Source organism: Monodon monoceros, unplaced genomic scaffold (genome assembly GCF_005190385.1).
Source record: "Monodon monoceros isolate NGI ecotype Baffin Bay Population unplaced genomic scaffold, NGI_Narwhal_1 Super_Scaffold_16, whole genome shotgun sequence".
Classification (NCBI taxonomy): domain Eukaryota; kingdom Metazoa; phylum Chordata; class Mammalia; order Artiodactyla; family Monodontidae; genus Monodon; species Monodon monoceros.
In genome coordinates, this window is record NW_021703772.1 from 11,556,197 (window position 1) to 11,579,134 (window position 22,938).

At 40.2% G+C, this 22,938-nt stretch overlaps 1 protein-coding gene across 2 annotated transcripts in view; it reads right to left on the minus strand.

Annotated features, from left to right (window-relative positions):
- The window catches only part of COL4A3 (collagen type IV alpha 3 chain), a 133,976-nt gene that overhangs the window by 71,778 nt on the left and 39,260 nt on the right, over positions 1-22,938 (minus strand). For both annotated transcript variants that reach the window (XM_029224497.1, XM_029224498.1), the window contains one exon: positions 103-159. In XM_029224497.1, coding sequence (XP_029080330.1) covers positions 103-159 — 57 coding nt within the window. The remainder of the gene's footprint in view (positions 1-102; positions 160-22,938) is intronic.

The following is a 22,938-nucleotide window of genomic DNA, read 5'->3' on the forward strand; positions in this document are numbered from 1 at the left end:
GAATATCATACTGCTGATCTTTTTGCTACGAATGAAAGAAGAGTGTGAATCCTTTAATGAGCTCTCTGGAGAAAAGAAGCAGAATGAAGGTTTTGTGTTTACCTTCTCCCCTTTGGTCCCATCACAGAAGCACTGGCCTTTGTCTTTACAGACACAGCCCTAGGAAGAGGGAAAGAGAAAGGGTTTTGTTTAAAAATGGCTTAATAGAGCCCAACTGACAGAACAAAAGCAAACATATTTTTCTGTTCTTTGAGCATCAAACACTATTTAGCAGGATCCCTGTGATACTGTAGCAATTTATCAGTAGAAATAGAGTAGAAAAGTGAGATGTATATAGAACTGTCGAGAGTACATCATTTTTATTGTATTTAGGAATTTCAAGTAATTTATTTATGCAAAAAACCAAGTCAATTATCCTTTTTTTCAGAACAATATATAGTTGAACCAAAGACCTACTACTGTACAGCACAGGGAACTATATTCAATATCTTGTAATAACCTAAAATGGAAAAGAATCTGAAAAAGAAAACATATATATGACTGAATCACTTTGCCGTACATCTGAAACTAACACAACATTGTAAATGAACTATACTTCAATTAAACAATGGTTAAATAAATAAAAAATATATATATATATAGTTGAACCACATGAAATTTCCATTGTTGTAGGTAGAAAGTGGTCTAATGTTTGCAAATTTCTTAGGTTCAGCAAAATGAACATATATGTATTTGTGTATATTAATTGGTGATATCTTCTATAGGTAATTCTAAGGTTTTCTTTTCCTGAAATAATGTTCAATACTGAGAAAAGATTATCAGTACCCGTCATATATTGTAAAGAACAAACTAATTCACTGAAGCTAATATCAAAATGCTTTTTCTTATTAAAAAACAAAACGAAAAATTTAGCTGTGAACTTGGGAACTCTTACCCATCTAACTAGTCACTTTGACACACTTACAGGCCCAGCTTTCACATCTCTGCACACGCTGACTCTAATGAAGGTCAATTTTTAAATTCCTCTCTGCCAGCAGAGGAACAAAGAGAAATAGATTCAAACAGTGGATTTAAAAAAATTTTTTGACACACCTTCTATGGCTATATATTTATCTTTTTGGGGGCAGTGTTAATATTGACTGGAAATCAGTTTATTTTCCCCAGGAAAAAATATTAATTGACAGCAGAGGCAGGGCAAGGCTAGGAGATGTGCTGGCTGGTAGGAAAAAGAAAAAGAAATTGCCTCAGATAGTCCCAAAGTGGGGACCCTGTTTGTGCAATCAAAATAAGAATACACAAACATCTTTAATTGAATATATTTTCTGAGCCGAGGGCAGTAGGCTGTGCTGTTATTCAAGAAAGGGGAGGGCTTCCCTGGTGGCACAGCGGTTGAGCGTCCGCCTGCCACTGCAGGGGACACGGGTTCGTGCCCCGGTCCGGGAGGATCCCACATGCCGCGGAGCGGCTGGGCCCGTGAGCCATGGCCGCTGAGCCTGCGCGTCCGGAGCCTGTGCTGCGCAACGGGAGAGGCCACAGCAGTGAGAGGCCCGTGTACAGCAAAAAAAAAAAAAAGAAAGGGGAGTCCATAGTAATTTTCATACACTCATCATTGATCCTCACCACATTTACACGCATCTCAATTTATATGAATGGAAAGTAATTAACTGAAAAGGAAAGTCTATATTTTTCCCAAGGTTGGCTATTTGGTTTTTTTTTAGAAGACTAAATTTTTCCGCTTTTCCTCCCAGATGCTTGGCGTTATTAAGCCATACCTAGCTTAATTATTTTAATCTTGTCTTTCTAGGTTTTTAAACTTTAGTGTTCATTTCAGTCACAAGTTTAAGTATACTAAGTATATACTAAATCTAATATACTAATTTAGTATACTAGTATGCTAATATCTACTAAAGCAGTAGTTCTCCAAGTGTGGATTTCCAGACCAGCAGCATCAGCATTCTCTGGAAACTTCCTGGGTGACTCTGATACTACCAGTCTAAACCAATAGCTAAATTCCCAGTCTGTAGGGTAGAGCTAATTCTCTGAAGATTTCTGAACACTATGCCATTTGAGGCCCTCATTTGCACATCCGCTCCTTGTTTATGACGCCATTTCTTCTCTCACTCCAGGAAAGTAGCCAGGCTTGTATGCCCCTCACTTGAGGGATGCTTTTGTCACTGGGCTGAAAGCAAAAGCTGCCTGAAGACAAGATTTCTCCTGGCTTCTGTTTCTGGAGTGTAGGGACCTGTTGACCGTTGGCCCCAAGAGTGGAAGGGCCAGCAAGATGCTCCCACACGGTGTCTGGAAGAAGCAGCAGGGCCTCCGGAAGGAAAGTCCGAGTCCTACACCCAAGGGGACCAGATACTGGGGCGAGGAAGTTCAACCTGGGCAAGGAGCTGGGGCTCAAGCTTCCACAGCAGTGTGGCCACTGTTTTACATGGTCAGAGACCATGAGCATCTCTGATTCTTCTGCCTCCCAGACACCACACAACACCTGGATTCCAAGCATCTCTGGACCACAGGTAAGAGGAGGCAACTGGGCAGTCCTTTAACTCCGAAGAAAATGCATGCAGGTCATCTTAATTTTATTTCTTACAGTAAAAGTCATAGTCGCTCTATACTACTGGGAACCTTTCAACCTTAGCTTGAACAAATAAATGTTTGCTGAACTCCTCCAAACTAGGTCAGGTCCCCCTTCTTATATGCTCCCCTGGGCCACTTGCAGTTCTATGTTTAATGTATATTTTCCTTGATGGCCCTAAGCCCCAGGAAAGAAGGAACTGTCCAGTCTTGTTCACAATGGCAACTGGGGCATATAATATGTCCTGAACAAATGCTTGTGGATTGACTGAATGGATAAGTGAGTGGATGGAGCGCTGGTAATTTGTTTACATCCAGTCTGGTCCTGGAATTTCAATGCATGTGATGTCTATGGCTGTTGTTGGGCTGCCATGACTAAGATATTTCCTATATAAATGTATATAGATTCTATATGTATGAATTCTGAACAACTGTGATTGAAGTGGAAGAGAATGAAACTAGAAGCTTTGGCTCTTTTAACACATGTTAAAATTAACACAAGGCTAATTAGTTGTTACTTGCTTGGATATAAATTTTTTTCTGAAAAAAATTTAAATCTTCAGAAGATTGAAAAACAGTACAATGAACACCTATGTATCTTCTCATCTAGGTTTCCCAACTGTTAACATGCTTTCCCAGCCTTTATAGCTCTTACTCTCTCTCTCTCTCCACACACACACACACACACACACACACACACACACACACACATACACACACACAAACTTTCTTGCCAAACCATTCAAAAGTAGACTGTAGACACCATGACACTTTACACCTAATACTGCTGCATGCATCTCCCCAAAACAAGAGTATATTCTTATCCAGTTACAACATTATTTCCAAACCTAAGGAAGCAACATTGATAAAATAAATTAGAGTTACTAGTTTTTAAACAAGATCTTCAGCTTTACAAGGCCCTTGATGACCATTAGAAAATGAAAAGCTATTTAATTTTTAACAAATCTGTTTTTTACTTTATTTATTTTATTTTTTTGGCTGTGTCGGGTCTTAGTTGCAGCACGCAGGATCTTTCATTGCGGGGCGCTGGCTTCTCTCTCGCTGAGGCGCACGAGCTCAATAGTTGTGGCGTGCAGGTTTAGTTGCTCTGTGGCATATGGGATCTTAGGTCCCTGACCAGGGATCGTACTCACGTCCCCTGCATTGGAAGGCGGATTCTTTACCACTGGACCACCAGGGAAGTCCCACAAATCTTTTATTTCATACCAGAGATTTGGTCTTAATCAATGATTTCACATTGATTAAGATCAGAGGTCTGATCTTAACAAGTGACTGTCACAGATCCAAGAAGCTTTAGAGCCGACACGGTTGCACCCAGAGGCCAGGCGTGGGACTCTGCGTGTCAGCCCTTGCTCCTCTGAATTCCCTCTTGCCTGGGGACTGGTCACCCAACAACACCGACAGCAACTTTGATCCTTGCTCTTTGTCATCAAAACCATGGCACCTGATTTTTTACATTATTGCCCTTGAGTTTGCTTGAATCTTTAGGGGTGACATATTTAGCTTTTGTTTGTATTTGGTTTCATTGTTTTCACACAAGGGTGGAAGCCTTATTTAATGGTTTGGAGCCAGCTGGTCGGTTAGTTGAAAAAGTTAGTGAAAGTGAGGAATCAAAAACAAACTAACAAAAGAAACGTAAACATGTTAAGCATTTTATTTTAACTTAAAATATATAAATGCACAACAATTCTTCAATGTTGTGAAATAGGGCCCAGGTCTTTTCTTTGGGAATGGGTCTGCTATTGAGAGGCGTAGGGCATCTCTTGCTAAGTCACACGCATAATGCACCACCGACATTTCCAGTTTGAGTTTCTTTGAAACAGGCCAATTGCTTAAAGATGCTTGTGGAGCAATCTGAGTATAGCGTCCTTCTAGATACGAATCCATGTTTCCCTCTAACTTTTTTTTTTAAAATAAATTTATTTATTTATTTTTGCCTGTGTTGGGTCATCCTTGCTGCACACAGGCTTTTTCTAGTTGTGGCGAGCAGGGGCTACTCTTTGTTGGGGTGCGGAGGCTTCTCTTTTTGCGGAGCACGGGGTCTAGGTGCGCAGGCTTCAGTAGTTGTGGCACACTGGCTTAGTTGCTCTGTGGCATGTGGGATCTTCCCGGACCAGGGCTCGAACCCGTGTCTCCTGCATTGGCAGGCTGATTCTTAACCACTGCGCCACCAGGGAAGTCCCTCCCTCTAACTTTTTAAATGTTTCCTCAGACACACTTAATTGAACAGCAGTTTTCTATCAATTTTATCTTTTCAAATCTTCCAACCTAGTTTTCACAGAAACATGTCTTTAAGAATTTTCTTATTTATTAATTTACTTTTTAAATATAGCAGTGTGTACCTGTCAATCCCAAACTTCCAATCTGTCCCTCCCCACACCCATCCCCCGGTAACCATAAGTTCGAGAGAAACATGTCTTTTTTATGCATTTGTATTTAAACAATTTGTTATTTAATATTTAATCAGATGACCTCGTTATAATAATAAGTACAACTGGCAGAAGCAGCTCACTCTTGGCAATCATAAAGCTCCACCGTGGAGTGGGCATATGTCAGTGTGCTAGGGAAGCCTATGGGTGTCAAGGGAGCAGCAGACAGTGGGCATCAAACTGGTCTATCGTATAGAAGGTATGGAGAGTTCTGGTCAGTTGCTGAAAGTTAAAAGGAGAGTCATTGAGAGAGGGTCTACTGTATTATCTACGCATTTGCAGTGTCATCCACGGTGTAGGTGTTCAGCCCTGTTGGCAAGACTCCAAAGCCAGGGCTAGGGCTGTGTTTCTGTGCCCGGGTGAGCAGAACTGCTCCAAAATTTTTCCAACTTTAATTTTCAGTGAAACTGGCAAGGCATTGCCTGCTTATATATCTGCACAATGGAACTGACTAGGATTTCAGAGGACGTGACAATTTTGCTGACATGTGGGTGCTCCACCTGATTGAATAAACTTATAATTATGGTCTGGGCAGCTCTCTGGCAGATGTTCAGCTGCTTCTCTAGAAGCAAGTGCTGCAGAGAGCTGAGCAGAGGGCCATGTGAAATAAAGCACTTCGCTTTTCTTGGATATGATGACAGCAGCCCCAGACTCAAGAGATCCATTTCTCTTAATTGTGCTGCTTTTCTTGAAATAAATTTTTAACTTTGCAAATGTGTTTTAATAATTCAATAATTCAGATAGGTTATTTGACTAGAAGATAATAGTGGCCATATCTTCATTTTTGTTGAGTTTGATCCACTTTTTTGGACTCCCTTTTAAAACACCATGATTATATTAATGGAATATAACCCATTAATTACTACTCAAATGCTAAATCACTTGAAAACCAGTACGGCCAAATGCTATGAACTCTTAAGAAAGCATAACGATGGATATTTCTTAAGCAACATTTTAATGATTTTTCCTCTTCCAACAATAAAGTACCTCTTAGTTTCCATGTAACTTAATGAAGTGAGAAATCATTTGTCATGAGCAGAAAGCTCTTAATAATGATTTTATGGCTTTTCTCCCCCTGCTAACCATTAACACATCAGGAAGTGATCCAAGATTACATGACGTTTTAGCATCATTGCATATTCAACAGTTGAACTTGTGAGACCCATTCATTTAATAATCACATTCATTTTTTATGACCTCACTTAGGATGCAAAATAAGCTTTGGTGGTAGAGAATCTTAAAAGTCTATGAAGTCCAGGAATTACACGCCTTCTGCCAGACCTGCATGGGATCTATTTCCAGATTTGCCAGTTACTATCTGGAGCTTTGGACAAATTACTTAATCCTTCCAAGTTACCTCACCTGTAAAGGAAGCAACTGGGCTGACCAAAAAGTTCGTTCGGGTTTTTCCATAACATCTTATGGAAAAACCTGAATGAACTTTTTGGCCAACCCAGTATAATCTCTATAGGTCAACAGGGTGCCGGCAGAGTGTCCTGCATTCAGTAGCAGACTCAGTCACTGGGGGCGGCCACTCTCTCCTTTTCGGCTGCACAGTCCTGTGCCAAAGCACATACATGCTAATTTCTGATATTTTTTTTTTCCAAACTAGCCACCGCCTTCCCAGACATTTCCTCCTGAAGTCGTTTGTCCACTGCCAAATAACGGGTCCTGAGCAATTGTCAGAGAGACTAAAAAGTATTTTTGTTAAACTGCAAATGGATTAAGTAGTATTTGTTAATAGTCCCCTTAGAGTTTGCTGAATATATTAGCTGATTAACCAATTATGATTTGTACCTGAGCACAGAAACAATTTGTTTTATTTGTTTAATAAAATAAATATTGGGGTTTGAAACATCAATTGTATTTGATGCTTAAAAATGAAAGGTGGCAGATCAAATATATTACAAAAGCAGCAAGCACTTCTGGGAACGCTAATCAATCAGCTCTCACACTTTTCTCTCTGTTTCAACTCCCATCGTGACCATGTATTGCCCGTGTATCACCTGCACACTGCCTTCTGTTCAGGGACAGTGTGGCAGAAAGGTAAAGGGCACTGGCTCCAGGGCAGATTTCCTGGGTCTAAATGCCAGCTCTGCCAAGCCACCTGTGTGACTTTAGGTGATCTCTGGTGCCTCAGTTTCCACATCTGTAAAATGGGGTCAAATAGGTTAACACTGGTAAAGCACTTAGAAGGGTACATAGGATGCCTACTGAGGGCTGTGAAGGAAACCAGAATGTGTCACCCAAAATTTGCCTCTTTGATATACAAATATTATTTTGAATTGAAGGTAATTAAGAAACACTAAATGCAGAAAAAGCTCCCCCCTTTTGTGCCTAAATTCAGGAAATAAATTCTCCTTTTAATAAAGACAGAATCTTAGCCCAGAGACAGCACTAGAGGAATCTGCATATAAACCTCATTAAACTAGCCCTTATCTCCTAGTTACTCCTTCACCATTTACTACCTCTAGCCCAAACCTCTTTGTCTTATCAATTCTTCACAAATTTACTGTTTCTTTGTCTGAAAGGTCTAAATGCTTCCTCCTCTGGTCACTTCCTTGGATCTTCATTCTCTTGCAAAGGCTCCCATGCACCTGTAAAAATTTTTTTAAAAATGTGTATGCTTTTCTCCTGTTAATCTGTTTTTGTCGGTTTAATTTTCAGATCCAGCTAGGAACCCTAAGAGGGTCTAGGAAAACTTTTTCCTCCCCTACAGCTGTTACAGAGGGCTATCCATAAGGTGGGCTATTACTAATATATTAACTTAATATTGCTACTTAAATGCCCATGAGCTGAGGGCTTATTACATTTACTAGTCTGCAAGTAGGAACTGGGTCTCACAATCTTTACATCCCTTCAGCACCGGCAGGCAGTAAAAAAATTATCTGATTTTTACTCTTAAAGCTAATAAAGGATCTAATTATGCACATACATTTTAAAAATTGTTCATGAATAAACCAGGAAACAATTTCCAAATGAGCTTGGATGTTTCCCCTTTCTACTCTCAAAGCATCGCAGGCCCAGTTTCTGTGCATCCCTGTGCAACAGACGTGGCCTTCCCAGCCCTCCCTCCAGGCTCCCCTCCCACACCACGCAGCCCAGCCTGGTTTAGCAGAAGGGGAAGTTGGCAGCGTTCAAAGCTGGTTAACACTCTACTGAGCACCTCTGTTGATTTTGCATTATGATTATTGACCCCCTGCCCAGCCAATAGCCTGAGGCCAAAGTTTCTGTGTGTGAAAAGAAGAGCTGACAGACTGCGGGCCGGCGGTGCCAGACAGACTCCAGAGCTGTTCTTTGCAGGGTCCCTACATCCGCGTCTGCCTTAAGCAACCAACTGTGAGCCTTGGCAGCCTGCCCTCCAGTGACCGAGGCTGACATCCATGTGCTGCTTTCTGCGGTGTCCCCTTCTTCCCCGCCCAGGAGCCACTGTCCCCGCACTTGTGTATCACAGGGATCTCACTGCAACTGCCACTTCCTATCTTTCTGTCCAGAGAGACAACACTAGTCTAGACTTCTAAACCAGCCACCCGTTTGTGATTTTCTGGATGACAGCAAATGCACAGATTACTGGCTCTAAGAAGGTGGCAATCAGACGTCTCTTGGTCCACTGGGGAATAAACTCACATAAAGCAGTGAGTGGCCTTTATACCTATAATCATTAACTCCGAGGTTTTTATTTTTTTATTTTTCTTGCCCTAAAATGTTTTGAGTTCAGTAAGACTATGAGGCCGTTGCCATTCATGTAAGATTAATAGACTCTACAGTATCCTATGTAAAGGATGCTGTGGAGAAAATGAACTTTGATCAGGACTCTAATGATAGCAGAAGGCAGCATTTTGGGAGCACTGCTCAGGGCGCACTGCCTAGTGCATGATCTGATTGACATTTGATAACAGTTCTGTGAAGTAGATGCTATTATTAGTCCCTTCTTCCAGATAAGACAACTGGGAGATTAAAAGGCTACAGGGGGTAAGGAACAGAGCTGGGGAATCTGAACCCAGGAGGGTTGACCCATGCCATATTCTCAACCCTATGCCCTGTGTCATTATTATTATTATTATTATTTTTTTTTTTTTGCGGTTCGCGGGCCCCCCACCGCCGCGGCCTCTCCTGCCGTGGAGCACAGGCTCCGAACGCGCAGGCCCAGTGGCCACGGCTCACGGGCCCAGCCGCTCCGCGGCACGAACCTGTGCCCCCCGCATCGGCAGGCGTACTCCCAACCACTGCGCCACCAGGGAAGCCCCGCCCTGTGTCATTATTGACCGGCTCTGTGGGCTACCGAGACATTGGGGGAGAGAGAATGCACATCTCCTGCCCTCATCTAGTCACTGCGCTGCAAGGGTGTAATAAAATCCCAGCAATAAGCATAACATGGCTGCTCATGAAATCAGCTGGGTTGGCTAGTGCAGTCCACAGGTCAAATCCAGTCTGCCCTCTTTTTCGGTATAGCCTGTGAGCTAAGAATGGTTTTCATATTTTCAAATAATTGAAAAAAAAATCAAAAGAACAATAATAGTTTGTATCATGAAAATTATGTGAACGTCAAATTTTGGTGTCTGTAAATAAAGTTTGGTGTTTCTTCACTAAAGTATTTGTGGGTATTTGTTTTCTGTCTTGTTATGTAGGTATCTACATAATATCCTTGATTTTGCCTCTTGACCCTTTATGGAAAAAGCTTGTTAGCCCCTGGTGTAAATTATCTTGATTATATGTTTTGTGGCAGTACAAAAGTTACATAAAAATATTAAAAGAGAAACTAAGGAATTTACCAGCTCTGAGCTCTGGTGAGAGATGATTTTTCTGCCTCCAAATGTCAGACAGGAATTTGTCTCTTTTCCTCCCATCCCTCCCTTATTTGCTTTTTCCTCCATCACACTTAAGCCCAAGATAATGCAAGTTTGGGACTGGAAGAACCCTGAAGATCATCTAATCCAAAAGTTCCTAGTGCTCTGGAATTTACAGAGATGTAAAATACATATTTTTTTAATGGACACAAACCTAGGACTGTCCTATTTATAATTTGCTCTGTAAGGGCAATGGCCACCTACAAACACAAACAAACAAATCTAACCTCTCACTCACCAATCTGTCATCTACCACTGTCGTCATTCTGTAAAAATAAATGAATTAATTAAAAAACTATGAAGGAAGCAAGGAAATGCTCACAGAGTACAAGATGTTCTTTTAAAATGAAAACAAATAACTTTTTCTTCATAAAAAATCTCTACACTGTTCTTATTTCTTTCATTTGCCTTAGTCTGATGAAAGTCTACACAGATATGACCTTGTGAAGCGCTAAACTAGGCATGACTGCCCCCTCTCTCTGCCCCCATCCCCCCTGGCTGGCCACTATTTGCTTAGTGACGTACTGCAGCATGGTTTTCTGTTTGAGAGGTGACAGCAAGTTAATCTCATGCTGCATAAGGCACGCTAATGAATTAATTTTTAAAAATCTGATGCATCTTTCAAGAACCAATGCCTTTTAACACACACACAAACACACAAACCCCAGCCACAAATGCCACAAATGGTAGAAAGTTCCAACTTCAGACCCAAAGGTGGAGACACATGTTGGGGGATGGGGCCCCTCAGTTTGCATGCCTGGTTTGCCTGGGCATAGGACCACATCTTTCAGATAATATCTTTGATAATACTGTTTAAAAAAAAAAAATGTTGCTTATATACAAAACTCAGCTCTCCCATTTTCATTTGATAATCAGTGAATAAGCACTTAATAGGATTTTACCTGTTAACTGACAATTGAACCAGGCACTTCAGGGTTCTGGTTGATCTTTCCAGAATGTGCTGCTTCAGATAGGAGTAAATCTCCTGGGAGAAGCTGCCCTTAGCCCTTGTCCGTGTGGAGAATGACCACATGCCTTTCAGCACTTCCACAAGCTGTTACTTGGCTAACTACACCAATTGTCAATGGCGAATCTAAAGTGCATTTAAAAGTTTTATATTTTTCCACTTTGGTTCTGGGACGGTTGTTAAGAGTTCTTAGAAACCTGGTACTTAATCACAGAAATGTTAAGACATTTTAAGGAAAAATCCATTTTGTATCCGTGAACTTAAAAGTATGAAAGAAAGAAGAAGCTGTATCCGTGAACTTAAAAGTATGAAAGAAAGAAGAAGCTGTATCCGTGAACTTAAAAGTATGAATGAAAGAAGAAGCTCAGGGCCACCCATAAGACAAGGCCACTTTTCCAAATGGAAGCCTTCTTTGGATTCTAGGGAAGATTCTGATGTTACATTATCTGGAAATATGGACACTGCTTGAGTAGCAATACTATTCTGAAGAAAAGCAAGAAAAACAGGCTCACTCATAGGAGAGTTAATCCAGAAAGACAGTTGCTTAAATAACTTCGTATGTGTCCTCTCCTTCTGAACACCAGAATAAGATGATGGATAAAGAATTTTAAAAGTCAAGTAAAATGGGTGAGAAGACAAAACAAGATTAAAAGTGTCAATTAATTTTTGGAAGATGGAGGTGAGTGGAATCTTCAAGTCAAGTGGGATGGTACATTTATGAATACACTGGCACATAGTCTCTGTTCCAATAAAAGGTAAGATATAAAAATAGAAAATAAAACAGACAAACTCAAAAAACAAGATGTATGTTTCCGGTGAGCAAAATGCCATGGCAACATATAGCAGTGGGAGAGGCCGAAGCCTTAGGTGGCTGGACTGAGTCTGAAGCCCACTGTGGTACCCGGGAGACTGGCTCCTGGACAGAATAGGGAGCACGAACCAAGAAACACCATTTTAACACTATTTGGATTGGGGTCCTGGAGGACTCCCAAGAAAGGCAGCCCTAAAAAGCTTGGCACACACAGAAGAGAAAGAGAAAAGAAACAACAAGAGTTGGAACAGAGCTGTGGTAGCCAGCCTCCAAGATGGCCCCAGCGATACCTCGTCCTGGTGTCTATGCTCTTGTGTGGTCCCCTCCCACACTGAACCAAGGTTGGTCTGTATAACCAAATAGAATAAGACAGATGTGATGTTATGGCACTTCTGAGAATAAGTCATAAAAAGACATTGTGCCGTCTGCTCTCTCTCTTGGATTACTTGCCTTGGGAAGCCAGCTGCCTTGATAAGTCAAGGAGCCTTAGGAAGAGGCCCATATATTGAGGAACGATCCTGTGAATGACCTATTTTCAAGCTTCTCTTCCAACTCTGTCAAGCCTAGATGACTACTGCTCCAGTCTATAGCTTGACTGCAGCTCCATGGGAGACTCTGAGTCAGCACCAACCAGCTAAGCTGCTCCCAGATCCCTGACCCTCAGAAAACGTATGAGATAACCAGTGTTTGATGCCTTAAAGTGCAATATTGTAGGATGACTTGTTAGGCAGCAATAAATAATACAGGGGCCCAACTAAATTTGCAAGTTTGATGGAAATGATGAAGGAGAAATTCAGGAAATCTTCCTAGAAAATAGGGCAAAAGGAAGAGAGGTGAATAAGAAAAATACTAAGGTTTGAACATCAATCCAGGATGCCCAGTGTCTGTCCAATAGGAGTTTCAGAAAGATAAAAGAGAGAAGATACAAAGGAGGAAATTATTAAAAAGATAATGACAAGAAACAATTTTCTCAAGTGAAAAAAATAAATTTTCAGATTGATAGGGCCTAGGAAATGTCTTCCTCTCACAAACACACACATCTGAGGCACATTATCATAACAATACAGAACACTGGGAACCAAGATCCTAGGAGTAAACAGGCAACAAGAAACAGCCGCATACAAAGATCTTGGAGTCGAAAAGGCATTGGATGTGTCAACAGCAAGATCACGCGGGACATATGGCTTGAGGCCTTCCGAATTCTGAAGGAAATTGATTTTCAACCCACACTTTATACTCACCCAATGATACATAAGTTTGAGAAGACACAGACATTTTCAGATGTGTAATGAACAAAAATATTACCTTCCAGGCACACTTTCAGAGTAAACTACAGGAAGATGTGCTCCACCAAAAAAAGAGAATTAGGTCAGGAAAAGGGAAAGATATGAGATCCAGGAGAGAGACCTAACTCAGAATGACAGTCTCAGATGACGATGGTACACCTGACCCAGATTGGAACCAGAGGATTGGGGCCCCAAGGGGACACCAAGGAGACAAGACAATTGTCTGACGACTGAGACAGTAGGAAATTTGAAGACTTGGGGTAAAACAAAAGTTTGTCCAAGAAAGTCTACAAACGTGAAAAGTAGTGGCTCAGCAGTGGACAAAATTTCCAAAATCATGCACTACTGATTTAACCAAAAGTTACGATACAAGCGTGTTGAGAAGATTTGAGGAAAAGGAGGGAGGTGGGTCATGGGAGCGTCCTCCCCTACCAAACCGCAAGTCGACAGATAATGTCCAAAGTGGCAAACTGAGAAGTAACTCTATAAGCCCGTTTTTCAGAAACATGGAGGTGAATAAATGGAAAAAATAGACACAAGAATTGAAAGTGGTTGCCTCTGCGGAGGGGAACTCTGGAGAGGGGAACCCGAAGAGGGGCTTTGTTTTTGTTCTGTCTTTAATATTCCAAGTATTTTATCATATCACTATTATTTTTTTACTATCTGCATACTTTATGTTGCTAAAAATTAATAGTAAAAAAATAAAGTTCACCCAGAACAATAAAAAAGAAAGTTCACCTCAAAAACAGAAAATTTCCTGTTCCTTTACATTTAAGGTTCTATAATTTATTGTATTCTCAAAGAAAGCAGCATTCTAAGTTCATATTAAATGATGTTTTCCTTCAATTTGGAAAACTACCAATTTAGTTCTGACTTCCCGGGAGAAAAAAAAATACAGTCAGAATAAACACAGGAAAATTTTAAGAAAAATGATTCAGACACATGATGAAGAAACCTCAAGCTGACAATTCTCTGAGACAAAAATAAATCTGGAGGTTGCCTGAGAGCTCAGTTGCTGGTAGTGGAGACCTACGTTCTCCCTTGTTATAAATCACGGAATACTAAGACTGCAAGAGGCCTTAGGGTCATCCATCTCATACCGATTCTGAGGTTGGTCCAGATTTTATCTAGAGCCCGGAACTTCTAATTTTCCCTTGGCTAGAGGAGCTGACTGCCTTTTGGAGAGACTGCAAACTTCATGCACAGAGACGGTGCTGCACACAAGCTCTCCTGCCCACAAACCTGCAAGCTCACCGTAGAGAAGGAGAATTCTGTATGGCTGAATTGCGCTCGGGCACAATTCCTGGCTTAGGTTGGTCACCCCTATGAAAATGTCTTCTCCGTAACAGTGGATAGTAGATGCTGTCTAATTAACATTTTGATTAGGGTTGGACATAAGCCAATAAATCATGAATATAACTTTCTATAAAGCATAAGAAGAGAATCTGATACCCTGAATTTGCTTTTGAAGACGTATAATATAGACGTTTTGGATGGTTTGTTGCATTGGTTGTGATTAGCATCCTTATTTGATAGCACCAATTCAAATCTAATTGTGATTCAGAAAAATCTCTCTCTTTCGTTTCACGGTACTACAACTAAAATTTAGGATAACAGCTCTCAACTTTTAGTATCTATAAATTACCTGGAGCTCCAGGTAGGCATGCTTTTCCCAGGATCCCTTCCTCATGAGTAAGTCTGAGGGCCTAGCATCTGCATTTGAAACAAGTGGCCCAGAGGACTGGGTTCCCCAGACCACACTTTGAGAGTCTCCTCAGCATATCAAGCATGAAGCAGGAACTAAGACTCATCTGGAAAACTATTATACTAACCTCTGCGCTATTTATGAAATAATGAAAACAGCATTTATTTTTAAAATTAGAAGATGGTTGGATTAATTACCAACCCTAAATAGATACCCCAAATTGCATTACATCACTTCCCCTATTAAAATTATTTGTTCCTCAGCACGATACCCATCAGCAAGATGTATGAGGCTCTTTGTATACTGGTCCCTCTATTTCCCCAGCCTCAGAGGCCACCGCTCACCCTCGCTCTCATTCCCATTCCTGTGCTTTTCCACATGGTCCTTCTTTGGCCTGAATGCACACTTCTCACCACCCCTTACCTTGCTTGGCTAAGTTTTGCTCATTCGGGAGCAGTTCAAAGTTTACTTCTTTCTGGAAGACGACTTCCCTACCTAAATCCTCTAGGTAGTTAGTGCCTCTCTCCTCTGTTTTGTGCATAACTGCTCTCGTATTACATGTCTAATTGCATTGTAGGTATTTGTTTACATGTCTTCCTCTATCACCTGACAAGCCTTCTCACAGGAAGCCACACTTTACTCGTCTCCGTGTTTCTGGCAGTGGGGACAGTTCCCAGGGCAGGTCTGGGGGGGGGAGGAGCCGTCCTCCCAGGGGAGAAATTGTCTCCTTAGCTGTGGCACAGGACATAAGGGGCCCCTTTGCTTATAAACGAGGCCCTCTAGATACACCAGAATGGTGGGAGTGGTCCATATGTATGGAAAGGTAAAAAGAGTAATGTAACAAACACCCCTTTGCCTACCACCCAGAGTAAGAAATACCACACTGTAAATACAGTTGGAGCCCCCTTTGTTGTCTCTGAGTCCTCAGTTAAGTTTGCTCTATGAAACTGTCTTATTCTGGGGAAAACTGAACAAGCGGCTCTCTGTCCTGCTCTGATCCACGAATGGAACAAGAGAAGTGGAAACTGAGATGCTTGGGAGATTCAGTCTTTAGCAAGCACAGGAAATCAGAAGAAGAAGCTACCAAGAAAATGCAGACCCCAGGGAATTTGCAGAAGTCTTGGGCAGAACTTGGACTTCCCATGGATTTGAGATGGGATTCAAAGAATTTCAAGTGGTTTTAAACCTCAAAGGATAGGGTACTCCTAGATAGCACTGGGGCTACGATCACAAACAGTAGATGCTCAATATATGTTGACTGGATGAAAGACAGATTACAGGTTGCTAAATACATAAAGATGGTACATAAAATCGGTGGTAGGGGTAATTTATATAACTATATAAAATATATAACTCTAATTATAGTGATGAAGGAAGGTTAAAAATGAAACTGGGCAAATATCAAGAGTAATACAATGTTTCACAGCTCTGAAAACAGACCATGGAGAGATAAGCATGGGAATATAATGATGACAGCTAGAGTGAGACATCCTACAAAAATAAGTAAGAAAGTGTAGGCCTTCCCTGGTTGGCGCAGTGGTTGAGAATCTGCCTGCTAATGCAAGGGGACACGGGTTCGAGGCCTGGTCTGGGAGGATCCCACGTGTCGCGGAGCAACTAGGCCCGTGAGCCACAGCTACTGAGCCTGCGCGTCTGGAGCCTGTGCTCTGCAACAAGAGAGGCCGCGATAGTGAGAGGCCAGCGCACTGCGATGAAGAGTGGCCCCTGCTCGCCACAACTAGAGAAAGCCCTCGCACAGAAACGAAGACCCAACACAGCACAAATAAATTAATTAATTAATGAACTCCTACCCCCAACATCTTAAAAAAAAAAAAAAAGTGTAAGCTATGTCTCTGGAAAAACAAACATGGCTATTTTAGACATTTTAATGATTGACTGAATATCTCTTCTCATCCACATGACTAATGCCAAGTAAATAAAATCGTAGGAGCAGATAAATGAGAAAGCCACGGGAGAATTAACCAGAGTCCTTAGGATTAGCACTGGGGAAAAAAATCCATTAGCTGGCAGAGTGTACTATTATAAATAGGAGGGGCACTAAGAGAAGAATAAACGCATGAGCTGGAAAGCAGAGTAAGAGGAAAAGGCAAAGATGAGAGAAAAGCTGGGTCAGAGGATAGAGGTTTCATTCTATGCTACTTCATTTTTGATTAGAAGATGAGAAATTCTGCATAATGGTGGTATCTGTTTTGCAGGAATACAGAAGGATATGATAAACGGATTTTTAAAGTTAATTCTGTATTTCAGAATAAGAAATACAAGTAGGCAAAAAGAACATAATTTAGAATGCAAACAGTTGAAATTTGGATCCCTAAATTTCTAACTGTTAAGCATCAGATATGTTTTGGAGCTCTCTGAGATGATTCTATTTGCACACCAGGAATTCCTAATGTTTGCTTTGCTTTTCTCTTATTATTAAAAATATCTTTGTGTTGTTGCTGAAATAAAGTTTGCTTGTTCAGAGCAGGCATCTAGATAGCTTGCTTCACTGTTAGTTTTGGAATGAAGACTACAGAAAGAACAACAAAAGTGCACTTAAATTAGTTTTCTTAGGACAGAGAGATAATCAGCATCACATCCTAATAAGAAAGGCAGTGTTTTTACATGACATCTTTTCAAATGTGTGATTGCATTTAGAGAACCCTAAAAGGGGTTTAGCTATTCTGGAAAATTCAAAATAATTATGTATATAATGTATATATATATATATATATATATATATACACACACACACAGTTTATACACAACATGTATGTATATATATATGCAGACAAGAAAAATGGTGCGGCTGTCTGTTAATAGGACTTTGGTAGTCAGGGTTCATGAGAGCTGCAGTGTCGTGCTGTGCTATAGTCATTACACAATGTTTTTATTCAGTCACATTCAGGTTTTTCAAAAGTCATTTACTCTGGGAGTTTGAATGTGTGTTTTTTTTTTTCTTTCTTTTTGCGGTACGCGGGCCTCTCCCGCCACGGAGCACAGGCTCCGGACGCGCAGGCCCTGCGGCCACGGCCCACGGGCCCAGCTGCCCCGCGGCTCGCGGGATCCTCCCGGACTGGGGCATGAACCCGTGTCCCCCTCATGGGCAGGCGGACTCTTAACCACTGCGCCACCAGGGAAGCCCTGAATGTGTATTTTAATGGATGAATGTGGCTATCACAGCAGCCCTGAGAGCATCTCCTGCCCTACGGCAAGCACAGTCTTGTTTGCAGAAACACGCTGCCCAACGGAACAAACAAAGCCAGTAATGTCCAAAATAATGTTTAACTCGAAGGCCTCCAAATATTTTTTTAAACATTTTTTTTGATGTGGATCATTTTTAAAGTTTTTATTGAATTTGTTACGATACTGTTTCTGTTTTGTTTTGGCCTTTTGGCCGCGAGGCATGTGGGATCTTACCACCCTGACCAGGGATCAAACCCACACCCCCGGAATTGGAAGGTGAAGTCCCAACCACTGGACCGCCAGGGAAGTCCCTAAGCCTCCAAATTTTATTACTTCATCTCTAAAGAAAAATACTGAGGTCCCATCAGAGACTGCACTGATCAAGTCTTTTTTACAAGCACACTTTTCTTGAACAATGATCTCTGCTATTGAATTCAGTTGCTGAAACCACAAGTTTCATTTCTGAATCTTCGCATGGTAAATACACTGCTAGATGACATATTGATAATTTTTCACAATTTACAGCTTCCCCGGAAAAAGGGAGGAAAGCCCCAGAATTCACCGTCATGCAGTGACGTAGCGTACAACAAGTATTATTTTTTTTCTGTCTGATATCAGCTTTTTCTACAGCCCAAATCTATAAACTGTGGTTCTTGGCACAAATACCCAAATACAACAGGGCTATAGCCAAGAAAACAATGGTTAAAATCAAGACACCCTGTTGCAAATGTTTAAAACTAGCAACTATGCCTTCATTACTGCACACGGGCTGCTTGGTGAGTACCATGCTTACGAATTGCTCCGTTACAAAAGGAGCAAAGTGGGTGAGGTAGCAAGTCACGTCACTAATCCATCTATGATGATTAAAAAAAGTCTCATTTTGACCCAGGGTTGTTGGGAAACATGAAATATTCTAATTTCTAGATAACTGGAGTTTACGCCTTGAAGTGCCCAAACTTTGATCATTACACAGCCCTCTGCCTTTGTAAATAGATTTTAAGTGGCATAATCCTCCTTCTCTAAACACTACTGCTGTCACTGTCAACATTTTCATATCCTAATGGATTCTTGGCAAGTCACTGATAATTAAGAAATATTTGTTGATTGATGGTATTACATGTATAGAGAGGTTTGCATCTATATCATTTGACTACAACATAGTATATGGCTTCAGTTGTTAAATATCCTTTTTTTTTTTTTCAGGAAGGATTTTTTTGAAGGCATTCTGCCTTTCCTTCTTTCTGCTGTTGTTTTGCTGCCTGTAGCTGTCTGTAGTTCTTGCTGCATTTCTAATTGTTTCATATGTGTTATTAAGAAATCAGGTAACTAGAGTCTGGTAGAATTGCTTACAAATTCAGAATAAAAAGACTCTGGGTAAAGTCTGAAGGCCTCACCTGTAAACAAAGTTCAGGAGATTTGCAGTCTTGTCCAGGTTTTTTATTATCTTCTAGATAACTGAAATTGCTAGGTAAGGGTGGTGTTTATATAACTAATAAGTAAATGTTACATTTTTATTAAATAAAATATATACAGTCATATTTTACATATCCTCTTATTTCTAAAAATGTTTGGTTGTGGTACAATATACGTAACATAAAATTTACCATTTTAACCATTTTTAAGTGTCAGTTCAGTAGCGTTAAGTGCATTCACATAGAGCAATCAATCTCCAGAATTCTTTTTATCTTGCAAAATTGGAATGCTATACCCATCAAACAACAGCTCCCTGTCCCCCCACCCCAGCCCCTGACAGCCATCATTTTTTCTGTCACTATGAATTTGACAATTCTAGGGACCCCATATAAGTGGACGCACAAATGACTTGTCTTTTTGTGACTGACTTATTTCACTTAGCATAATGTCCTCAAGGTTCATCCATGTTGTAACATGTAAACACTCTCTTATTTGCTTTATCATAATTAAAATTTTAATATCAGAAGAGTAGTACAAACATCTGTCATTGAAAGCCAAGGTCACAAAATGCATACCTGCCTACATGAAGCTAGGAAAAACTGAGGGAGTATAAATCTGCCCATAAAAGACACAAGATTTCAAAAGGGGTTGGTCACATACATTACAGCATATCAGTACAGTGGAGTATCATGGAAACACATAAAAAGACAAGGCAGATCCATATTTATTACCTCGGAGAGAAGATACGACATTAAGTGAAGAAAATAAATTGCTAAAACAGCATGGTCATATTTCACATTTTTGTATGAAACATATATGTATATGTGTAGAAATTCTGGAAGTATATACATGAAATGGTTAAAAATGATTATCACTGGGGGTGGGATATGCCTTTCAAATATGCCTTTCATATTTGACTTTTTACTTTCTTTAATTGTTTTAAAACTTTTGCATGTACATTACTTCCTAATCTGGAAAAGAAACAATAATAACAATTTTCCTTTTCTTTCAAAAAAAAAAGAAATAATGATGATTATGAGGGAATGGTAGGCTGTTGACTTATCCACAAATATAAAAAAAAATTCATAGCTGAGAAATGTCTATGTTTTAGGTTCAGCTTATGTTAATTTTTCATTTCAGTCCTACGTTCTAAGACAACTAAACGACAACAACAAACCCCAAAATTCGAATACAAGTTTCATACATTCAAGAATGAGTCAGTCTGAAAACAAATATTTTCGTGCACGCTTTTCATTTTTGTGGAGTGGGTAAATAGTGCCCTTGGGTAATGATGTGATATGATAAGAGGTTCTTAAAGCAGACGCCCAGACTGCAGAGCTCTATGGGTTTACAAGAAAGCTCTTCAGAATATGGGGCGCTACATAACGAGAAGGAAGTTAACAATGTCCATGACCATATTTCAAAGGGCTCGGCAGTGACTCTCAAGTTCTCTACACACAGATGTTTGCCACGTTTTCCACTTTACACAGCCAGTGCCTCTAATTCGTAATGAATAGGCATTTGAAGAATGGAAAGCCAGTCGTATACCAGGAGCTATAGCTTTAGGATTGTAATGTGTTTTACAGGCTCTGGCTTATGGAATAAAAACCGAAAAAAGACACAATTCTGAACACACTCTATAGTCATCTGGCTTTAGAGAAAGAAACAGAGAAAAAATGTTTGGATGCTAAGCTGTCATGAAAATGCAACTTCCTTTAAAATGTATGAGACAAATAGCATATGTCTAAACCAGAGAAGATGCGAATGACAAAATCCCCATCAAAGAAGCCATCTCTGATAGAACATTGGAAATATTAATGGCATGTCTGATATGCTTTCCAAGTGTGCATATTTAAGGGATTATAATACTAAGACATTGTGTTTTACTAGGTTATCAGGAATTTTCACATCAATTACCATTCTTGATTTTGTGGTTTGGTACCTAAGAGTCCCCAAAGCATGCAGATTTCTCAATATGTGGAAGGTATAATGAACCAGAATCCAATTTACTCAAGTCATCTTCAGAACTGATTCTCAAATAATATAGAGTTAGTTTCTTTCCAGGAACATATTTTCATCTGTGGTTGCCTGTAAAATGCAACCAGACTCTTGTTCCATTGGGGCTCTAACTTTATTTTCATATGCCTCTTATCACCAAAAGGCTGAAACAAGAATTTACATCTCATAGGTGTGGTTTAGAGCAGGGGTAGAAATACAGCCTGCAGGGCAAACCGGGTCTACCACCTGTTTTTGTATGACCCTCGAGCTAAGAATCTAAAGATGTAAAAGCATAATCAGCCTTTCCAGGAGAGCAGTTGCTTAAAATATTTACTTTCTGACTCTCCAAAAAGAGTTTGTTGGCCCTGGTATAAAGTAGAAAGGATTGGAACTAAACAGAGAGCAAGAAGACTTGAGTTAGTTTTCAGACTGTGATTTTGGGCTGGCTAAGGACCTTCTCTGGGTTTCCATATTCCTATAACATATGGTCTCTTTTAATTTAATTCTAATTTGTGTTTCCGACAACACTGTAGCTATTTAAGAAATTCTAACAAGCCTAATTTGCACAGCACCCAGAGAATAGCACTGTGACCTCAATTTGCTTTGGAGGAAGCCAAGCTGGGTCAAGATGAAAGGAAGTAATTATGGTGTTTACAAGTTTCTAAATGTCAAACCAAAAAGTTTGACGGAAGCAGGTTGTTTATGAATGGCCAAGGCTATACTGATTGAGTCAAGAACCATCTCTAGTGCGAGGGTCTTGAGTTTTACTTTAAACAGGTTTATAGCCTTCAAATAGACAACAGTGTCTTGACTCTGAAACCTCTCAATGACTTTCACCAGGACCCTACAAATCGTGGATGTTCACCCCACACTATGGCCTGACATTTGAGGCCTGGGAGTAAGAGCTGAGAATGTGCTTTTAGTGGTAAGACAGGAGCAATATGCACCAGGGATGGCCAAGAACTACAGTAAGTGAGAAGCATCATTCTAAAATGTACATGGAAGTGTAATAAGCCCACAGTAGCCAAAACAGATCTGAATAAAAGGACCAGGGACTAAGGACTAATAAGAACCTGCTGTATAAAAAAATAAATAAAATTCTAAAAATCCAAAAAAAAAAAAAAAAAGGAACAAGGAGGGAACATGCTGGTGTAGATTTCAAGACATACGATATAAAACTATAGTAATGAAGCAGTGTGTTGTTGGTATAGAGATGGACAACAGACCAATGGAACAACAAAGAACCTAGAATAGACCTGCAGATATGGAAACCTTGTATATGACAGAGTCGGCATTGTAGAACCCTGGGGAAAGGATGGTCTATTCAATCAATAGTGCTGAGTCAATTGGTCATCCATATAGAAAATAATGCAAAGTTTCTCCATCTCATGTCTTACAAAGGATCAATGCCAAATGCACTAAGGACTCAAAGGAACAAGACACAATTTTTAAATTTTAGAAGAAAATTTAAGAGTGTATCTTTATGACCTTAGTAGGGAAGGCTATCTTAAACAAGATGCAACAGCACCGATTATACATTAAAAAAATTGATATATTCTACCATATTCAAATGAAAATTTTCTCTTTCCCATAGATACCATAAAGAGAATGAAGAGATAAGTCATAAGCTGTTATATGATATGTGCAACACACAAAACTAACAGAGAATTAGTACCCTGAGAATCAAAAAGAAAAAGA